This window comes from Fulmarus glacialis, unplaced genomic scaffold (assembly GCF_000690835.1).
Source record: "Fulmarus glacialis isolate BGI_N327 unplaced genomic scaffold, ASM69083v1 scaffold20577, whole genome shotgun sequence".
In the NCBI taxonomy this organism is placed as follows: Eukaryota; Metazoa; Chordata; class Aves; order Procellariiformes; family Procellariidae; genus Fulmarus; species Fulmarus glacialis.
The window spans coordinates 2,311-11,059 of NW_009224036.1; the positions used below are offsets into that span (position 1 = coordinate 2,311).

The following is an 8,749-nucleotide window of genomic DNA, read 5'->3' on the forward strand; positions in this document are numbered from 1 at the left end:
CAAGAGTGGAGACAGCGGTGGGAGGCAGGGGACGGGCACACTGGGCTGTCCCTTGCAGATGGAGCCAAGCCCGGCCTTACCTGGGGGGCCGCGTAGATGTACAGCACGAGGGGATCATCCCGCGGGATCACGAACCAGCCCCGCGTGCCCCCCTTGCCGTTCTTGTCCAGCAGCTGCAGGGAACTGCACAGCAAACTCCTGCCTGATACCTCTGCGGCTCCTTTCTGCCAAAAAACCCAGCAAACAAATCCCTAAATACCCTGTGCGGGAGGCAGAAAGGGCACTGAGCAAAGGTCATTTCCTGGGGAATTCCCTGCCTGCTCCACAAAACCGTCCCCAAACCAGGGGCAGATGAGGGGCGGTCCTGGCTGCGAGGGTCCTGCTGAGATCCCGCGGCAGAGAGAGCCCTGGCTGCCTGGTCCCAAGGCTCACAGCGTGGGAGGGAGGGGGCTTAGCACATCCACCAGCCTCGCAATTAGCAGGCACCTTCTGACTGCTGCGGGAGTGACTCCCACCCCTCCTGCTGCAGGTGCAGGGCTGTGACAGTGAGACTGGGGACCAGGGTGGGTGGCAGAGCTCAGAGGAAGAGGGACAGAGGAGCAGGGCACGGGGAGGACGGGCAGAGCTCACCTCCAGGATGCCTTTGTGCTTCCCCTCCCGGTCCTCGAGCACCACGTGGCCCGTCAGGAAGACGTAACACTGCTGGCACACGCGGTTCAGGCGGTTCCCATCATACTGCAGCTCGGCCTTGTAGTCAGAGCAGCGAGCGCACACCACCTACAACCACCAGACAGGGACACTGGTGAGACTGGGGCAGGGCTGGGGGATCCCAGGGACAACTCCATGAGGAGCTGAGGGGCAGGAGCAGCCCTGAGCTCGGGGAAAGCGGCACAAGGTGTAGGAGATGCCAGCGGCCACCTGAGCAGGCCAGGAGGGAGGGAAAAGAGGGGGGATGGGGTGACTCACGTATCCACAAGCTCGACAGTGGTGTCTCCGGCGCATGATGGCGTTGAAGGGCTCCTTGCAGCGCATGCACATGGTCACTAGGTTGTCCCGCACCCACTGCGGGGCTCGGCGGCCCAGCTCTTCTGTCTGGGGGTCCAGCTCTTCTGGCTGGGGGTGGGAGACAGCATAGCTGGGGCTGGCTAGCCATGGTCCAGGTGGTCCCAGCCCCTCTGCTCTCACCTTTCTCCTCCACAGCCCTTCCCACTGTCTGCAGCCTTCCCCCCACCAGCTCTGTTTAGCTAGGGAAACTGAGGCACAGCAAGGTGGGCTCTCCCTGAGCTTCTGTGCAGGCAGGCAAGGCATGGGAAGGGCAGGAGGGTTACCTTCAATGCAGGGGTGCCTGTCTCCAGCCCATGCACTGCTGTCGTAAAGGTCTCACTTCTCTTCTCCTTCCTGTCAATGGCATCTTGGAAGGCCTAGAGGGGAAGGCAGGGCCGGAGGGGCAGTCGGGGGGGCTGCCCCTGACACAGGCAGCGGGGGATCAGCCCGGTTTGGGGCCCAGGCATCCAAGCTGGGGTGAGTGAGATGTGCCGCCTCTCCCAGCACTCAGTGGTACCTTGATCCAGGCGTTCATCTCCTCCTCAGACCTGGTACAAAACAGGAGATGAATGAGCTGGCGTCCCTCCTCCTCGAGAGGGTCTGCAGGACTGTCGCCCTTCCCCTTACCTAGCTTGCAGCTCCAGCGTCCGCTGCTTTCCCGAGACCAGGAAGGTGTGAGGGAACTGCGTGTCGTTCAGCTCCCGCACCTGAGAGAGACCAAAGAAAGGATGTGGAGCAGTGAATCCACATCCAGCACACAGGGACCTTCCTCCCTGATGTGGGGGACAGGGATTTCTCTCGGGCACAAGCCCTTCGGCCCCTCAAATCCTATGTGCACGAGGTTGCACTGCAATCTCACAGGATCAGAGCGTATCAACCATTCCTCCTCACCCACAAAGCCACCCCTGGCTCCAGCTCCTCCCTCCTTTCTGAGGAAGCGCGGGGCAGCAGCCACATTACACCCCAGAGCGGGGTGCATTTTAGGGGACCCAGGGTCTGGGGGAAGCACAAAGACAAGGTGCCTGTCTGACCTTCATGCCATCCACGTTGATGCGGAGGTGGACCTGGAACTCGGCGCCCACCTGGATGACCTTGGGCACGCAGTACAGCAGCATGTTGTTGAACTGGGCAGGGGGGAGGAGGAGAGGGTTGGTTGGAGCCCAGCACCTGCCTGCTCAGAGCTGGGGGCTTCCCTGGGATCTAGGGTCCTTCACCCCCCTGGGGCTGAATCCCTTGGGAAGAATCCACCTAAAAAATGACTGCTTCTGCCTCAGCCCTCTCCCATCCTGCAGAGGCAAAGCACTCTTGGAGCGTGACATCCCCCAAGGGCTGCCATGCCCAGCAGATGAGTAAGTTCCCAAGCACATCCTATACAGGGTGCCCTGCACCGAGGAGCTCAAACCCCCCAGCTCTGAATTCATCCCCTCTGTGTGGAGATGACCCAGCAACACCCTGTCCAGGCTGTGCTGTCCCTCTCCTCATTCCTATCCTATCTGCTCCCTGCCCCTTCCCCTGGGTATCCCAGCTCCCACCAGGAACAGGTACTTCTCCGATGTGCTGTTGTTGCGGGTGGAGATTTTTTGGATTGGCCCCTCCTTGATCAGCTCGTTGGAGGGATCCACAATGTCGTCCTCGAGGCCCAGCCGCTGATAGACTGCCCAGAGGTTCTGCAGTCGTTCCTGGGGGAGGCAGAGGGACCTGTTTCTGTGGGGAGCTGAGCAGCCACAACCTTGTCACCCCTGGGTCCCCTCCATCCCCATCTCCCATGCCAGCTGCTGACTACCAGGAGAGGTGGCACAGCTCTCTCACCCCAGACTCATCTTCAAGAGTAGCTCCCAGCCTCAAAACAACCGGTCACATCATGGCTGATGTTGCAGACGTGACTTCCCCAGGCTTGGGGCGATGGGAACAGGCATCAAGAGCAGGATCTAACCTTCTCTGCTCAACCCACAGTGCTCCTGTCCCGTTCAGGGCAGGGCTGTGCTGCACTGAGTGGCACAGCAATGAGGCCATGAGGAAATCTGGCAAATCACCACGCCATGAGCTGCAAAGCACTGCCAGCTGGGCAGGCACTCACCATCTCGGCGATAGCTGCGTTTGAGTGCTTGGCCACCATAAAAATCATCTCCAGGGCCTCTGCAACGAGAAGAGAAAGGGAGGAGTGTTACACACGTGCTAGGGAGCTGTGGGAGAAAACCCCTCAGTCTCTCCCTCATGGGGTAGCCACGCGTGTGGTGGCTGCTGCCCTCCCCTGGACACAACCTGAATGGCCCTGAACGCTGTGCAATCGTCTGGGTCCGGCCAGACTGTGCGTGTGCCGTAGTCGGGTCCTGGGGGGACAGACAGCCGGCTCGTTTATCACCTCATTCCAGCAGGACTGAGAGCTGCTGTGATCCATAGGGATCTGATAGCTCCCCAGGTCACTGCAGGTCTCCCTGGGGGATGCTCTAGAGGGACTATCCTTATCCTGAAACACCACCCACCTTCCCTGCTGACCTCCATAGACTCTGAAAGGGCAGATTAATCCCCCTCCCAGCTAGAAAAGGGTCAGACTGAGAGGTTTATCCAAGGGCACAGGGCAGCTGGTGAGAGAATCCAGGTATCCTGGATTCTCCTGGATGCCCGTGTACAACATTAGGGGTTGTTATTTCCCCTACAAACCCACCCTGCCACTCCCCACAGCGGGGAGAGCCAGACAGAGCCCTTACTCTCTGCATCATCCCGGTCTGGGGACTCAGGCGGTAGTTTTCGGACATAATCTTTCAGGAGGAGTTCGTAGCGTGGGATCCTCTGCACAGGTTCCAGCATGTGGTGCTGCAGTGTTAGGTTAGCGCAGACCTTCCTCTTCTGGGGAAAGACACCGCGCACAGAGAGAAACAGTGACCAAGGCAGCTCCCACCCTCTGCTGCTTCTCCCTTGCAGGGAGATTTGGGGAGCATTGCTGCGGTCCCCCACCCTGCTCTGGCTCATTACCTGGATGTCAGCAATTAGCTCCTGGAAGGGCAGGGATTTCTCCGACCAGACAGTGATGAGCTCCACGGCCTTGTCGAAGTTCTTTACATATTCGCCATACATCTTGAGGAATGGTGCAAGCTTCTGGATCACATCCCCGATCCGCGGGTTGCAGCTCCTGTGGGAGGGAACCGCAGACTGGCAGCTTCCTCAGTTCAGCGGGGCAGACAGACAGCGAGGGATAAAGCGAAGGAGCGGCTTGTGCACGGCGGAGGACAGAGGTTTTTACCACTGCGACCTGCTACATCCCCATACAACTTTCCACTCTCCAGAATGGAAATGTCCCCAGCTTACAGCCATCCTGGGCCATTCATGCCTGGGCACACCCCTAAACCACCCCCCTTTTCAGAAATACCCTGATGTGGGCTGGAGTGTTTTAAGGAAGTGCTTTCCAGCACAAAGACATTTGGAGCAAAACAGGCTGAGCTCCCTGGTCCTGTTGGGAGACCAAATTCACCACCACTCCCTCATTCTGGCAAAGCAACCCAGGCATCCTGCCCTCCCCTCCTGCAGCTCACCAATCCTCCATGCGCTTCTGCAGCTCTGGCAGGAAGAACTTGGCGTGGAACTGATAGATGGAAGAGATGTTAGAGAAGATCATTTTCACCACCTCCTCCGGGACCGTCTTCCCGTTTTTGGCTTCTTTCATCAACTCTGTATAGAATATCTGGAAGAAAGAAGGGGTGAATAAAAAGGGTCAGGAAGAGGCTTGAGGACCCTATTCCCTCCCTGAGACTGGCACGTCGCACAGTGAAAATGTCTGACTCTGTGCAGGAGGGGAATCCCAGGCCCCAAGAGAGAAGCAGGGGCTTTGCTGGGACAAAGGTACTCCTTGGAGGTGTGGGGTGTAGGAAAGGCAAAGGCCAGACCTGTTGTCTGGCCATGAAGACCAGCAGCCCAGTGTGGCTCTCATCTGTACAGCTTCATTCTCTCCAAAACCTCCAGGAAACAGTCCCTGGCCCGTGCATACCCTGAACTGAGCCCAGGCACTGCCGCAGGGTCCAAGTCCAGGCCCAGGATCACAGGAAAATTAGTGAGTGTGGAGCTGCACCATGGTCCTGCCTGGTTTGTCAGTATGGGGTGCCGAGCTGTGCTGGTGAGGGTAGACGGCAGCAGGGCTATCGCTTCCCAGACTTGCGTGGACCCCTCTGCTCCCCAGCTCACCTGGTCGAGAAGGTGGAGGCGGTTGACGTAAGCCTGCTCTGTCTCCAGCAGCTCCAGGGCGATTTTCTTTTCCTCTGGTTCCTATATGGGGAGAAGGACTCAATCTCATGGGCTGCAACACAAGCTTTCCCCACCAGCCCAAGGGGACGCAGCTCTGTTCCCCAGTGTTCACAGCCCACATCAAACTGGACCTCGCTCCAGGTGAGGGCAAAGGAAGGACCTCAAAAAAGTATGTGGTAAAAACAAGGGTGAAAACAAAGCATTTTTGGGGGTTGTCGGGAAGTCTGGCTCACATCCTCCTAGGTCAACCCTTTCTCTGTGCCTGTTTCTCCCGAAGCAAGACAGGGCTAGCAATCCTGAGAAGCGGGGCAGGGTGGGGTGGATTAATTCCATGGTCTGCAATTGCACCAGGGCCTCTGAACGCAGTCCTGCAGAAATGCCTCTGCAGTGGGCAAAGGGCAGGACAGCCCCGGGGATGCCCTGGGATGGACCTGGCTGGGCCCACATGTGCATCTGACCCCCAGGGCATCGTTATATCAGAGCTGGAAGAGACAAGGTCTGCTTGGATCTATCCGACTACGGGGAATTTGTGCCCGAAGCATCAGGGAAGGTGCCACTTCTCTGTCACCCCAGGCACCGGCCGTTGCAGGGCAGGGACTTGCTCAGGTCCAGCAGAGACGTCAGCTCCGATCCAGCCCACGCATCTCCTTGCCTGAGCGTGGGCACCTGCCACCCTCGCCTGAACCACCTCCAGAGCTTACCTTGCTGCCAGGCTCCAGGCCCGGGTCCTGCTGCCTCCTCCAGTTGTCCTCAATGATCTTGTGTCGGAAAGAACGGAGGCATTTGAAGCTGAGCCCCCGCTGACCCTGCTGTTCCTTCTCTTCCTCCTCCTCATTCTCTTGCTCCGCTTGGTGCCTGGCAGCCATCTGGGAGAGGCTTTGGCTGCCAGGGGACGCTGGAAGCTGCTGGGGCTGGCTGGTTGCAGGAGTAGTCTGGCTGTGCGGAGCCTGCTTGTCCCTCCAGGCAAATTTGCTGGCCCTGCCATGGAGGAATCAGCGCGATCAGCTCACCCGTTCCCCCAGCACAGCGCGGCCCACCCAGCTCCCAGGCCCAGGTTAAAGCCACCGTCCTTGAGTGAAGGCGGTAAGACACAGCAGCACCCCAGCGCTGATGCCGCTTTGCTCCGCTACAACCCTGCTGATACAAACCAGGGTCTGAAAGCCCAAACGTGCTCCAAGGGGGCCAGGATCCAGCCTCTCTTCTCCCAGTGCCTCCTGCTGATATGGTCAGTCCCTGTCCTGCTCTAGAAAAGCAAGACTCTGCCGTTTATCCTACCCACAGCCATTTATTTCCCAAAGCATAGCCCTGCCCTTTGCGGTGCTGGCACAGCTCTGGCTTTCTGCCTGCTGCCACTGCGGAGCCAAAGCACGAGGCTTTAAAAGCCAAATAGCCAAGAAGTGCCAGCCAAGAAGAGGGCTTGTGTAGGTGGTTTTGCAGAAGGGTAGTTTTTTGGTGGTTTTCCCTCTTCCCTTTTCTGGCAAAGACAAGGAAAACGGGTCCAGAGCAGGCACGGGGGAGAAGCCACAAAGGGCACAGGCCATGAAGATGACAGCGAGCGAGCTGTCTGTCATCTGAGAGCTGGTCCCTGTGGTAAATTGCTCTGGGCAGAAACCGGAAAGACATCCACTGGTGGCCTGCGGACAGGAGTGGGATGAGGAGGAGGGGAAAACCGGGATGAAACTGGATATAAAACTGCAAAGTTGAGGATAGGAGATGACTTGAGTGGCAGACACTCATCTGAAGAGGATAACGTGCTGATAAGCACATGTCTGTCTTGATCCACAGCCATGCACGCATCCCCTCCTGTCCATGGGGGCTGGCATAACTCTTCACGTGACAGAGAGGCTTTATCTGTCCCTCCCGGTGCCTCCCAGACCTGTGCCAGCCTAAACCCACTGCTGAGATCTGACAAGGAACTTCTCCCTTTCTATTTGCACTGACCTGGGATAAAGCGTTTTCTGTTCCAGAAAACCCGTTTCCAGGCTCCCCAGCTTCCTCTGAAAGTTGTAAGTTACTTTTATTTCCTCTAAATCAAACTCACGCTTCATGATAAACAACAAAGACACTGCAGCAATGAAATGGAGGCAGATCAAACGCTGCAAACGGTTCCAACACAAAAAACATCACAGGCCAAATTTCAACTGTGGGACCATGGGGACGAGCACGCTGTTCTGGAGCCATCCAGAGCACAAAGACCAGGGCAAAGCACGCAGCGGAGATGCAGGTGAAGTTCCCGGAGCAGAAGGAAATCTCGTGCCTGACCGTCTTTAGGAAGTGCTGCAAAACTCACCTGCCCAACCTCTCAGCCTCATTAAGGCTCACTGAGAGCACCTCACTGATATAAAGAAAGGCAAGATTCAGTATCCCGATTCAACAGATGGGGAAACTGAGGCACAGACCACAACGATGACTCACCCCAAACCTCAGAATTACTTCTACACCAGGGGCAAGGCAGATCCCCTCGCTCCGACCCTGGCACACGCTGTTTGTGGGTCCCAGCTCATGCTCCAAGTGAAGGCGCTGTTTCATGGGGCTGCCATACAGCCCAAAAGGAACTCGCTCTCCCCCTTAATATAATTCTTTCTCTTCCCTTTCCAAGAGCCACATCGCTGCAAACAACTGGATAGTCCGAGGCTGGTGCCTGAGGCTCCGATCCGTTAATTCCTCCTGAAGACCCCTGCCTACATATTTGCAAACCAAACTCCTTTTCCCCACCAGCAGGGGAAAAAGTCTTCATCAGCCAGGATGATTGCAAAGGTGCTGAGCGCGGAAGGAACAAGCATGCCACAACCTAACCCTAAGCCAGGCACAGAAACCTCCAGCAAAGTCAGTCCCACTGAGGTTTTCAGACTTCTGTCCATAACCCACAGCAGCAGGAAGACACCGGGGCAGATCCGAGTGCTAAAGAATAGCAAATCACCGAGTCACCTTCTTCACGGCCTCCAAACCACCTCCATGGCGGGCTTCTTCCTTCCAAAACCCATGCCACGTGGAGCCCTAACGCACCCGCGGCGCCCAGGACGCTCCCTCCTTACCAGTGCTCTTCAAACACAGCCACCAGGTTCAACACATGCCGTTGATTATCAGCCTCTCCCTCCATGGCACTGGCTGCACTGGCTGGGAGCGGGTCCTGGGCGTAAAGAAGGGGAGGGTGCTGATGGCTGTAGCTCCTTTCTTCTCTCCCCCTCTCTGCTTCAAGGTGTTTCTGGGACCCAGGATGTTTTTTGGGGAGGAGGATTTGCACAAGGCGAAGACCATCTGTTGTCCTTACTGTGGTAGGAGAGCTTGTCTCTGGGTTAGCTTCAAAAGGAAAAGGAAAGAGGAAGTGCAGCAGGTTGCAAGTAGGAGAAACGCTGAGAAAACACTGGGAATTTGTTCAGCTTGGGGGGGACCTTGCCGTGTGCCCCAAACTGGCGGCATAACCAAGCCCAGAGCAGCACTGGGGATGGCGCAAGGGCACAAGCTGCGC

General features: G+C 57.3%; 1 protein-coding gene across 1 annotated transcript; it reads right to left on the reverse strand.

Annotated features, from left to right (window-relative positions):
- Positions 1-80: 80 nt before the first annotated feature.
- On the reverse strand, positions 81-6,146 carry FGD2 (FYVE, RhoGEF and PH domain containing 2; the record flags this gene model as incomplete). The annotated part of the gene is made up of 14 exons (XM_009582033.1): positions 5,982-6,146; positions 5,221-5,301; positions 4,575-4,723; positions 4,018-4,174; positions 3,753-3,891; positions 3,122-3,180; positions 2,577-2,723; positions 2,076-2,168; positions 1,672-1,751; positions 1,562-1,592; positions 1,338-1,421; positions 967-1,113; positions 631-777; positions 81-224 (listed from the first exon to the last, which is right to left on the reverse strand). Coding segments are annotated over exons 1-14 (1,623 nt in total), but the record flags the coding sequence as incomplete, so codon positions are not given.
- Between the last annotated feature and the right edge of the window lie 2,603 nt (positions 6,147-8,749).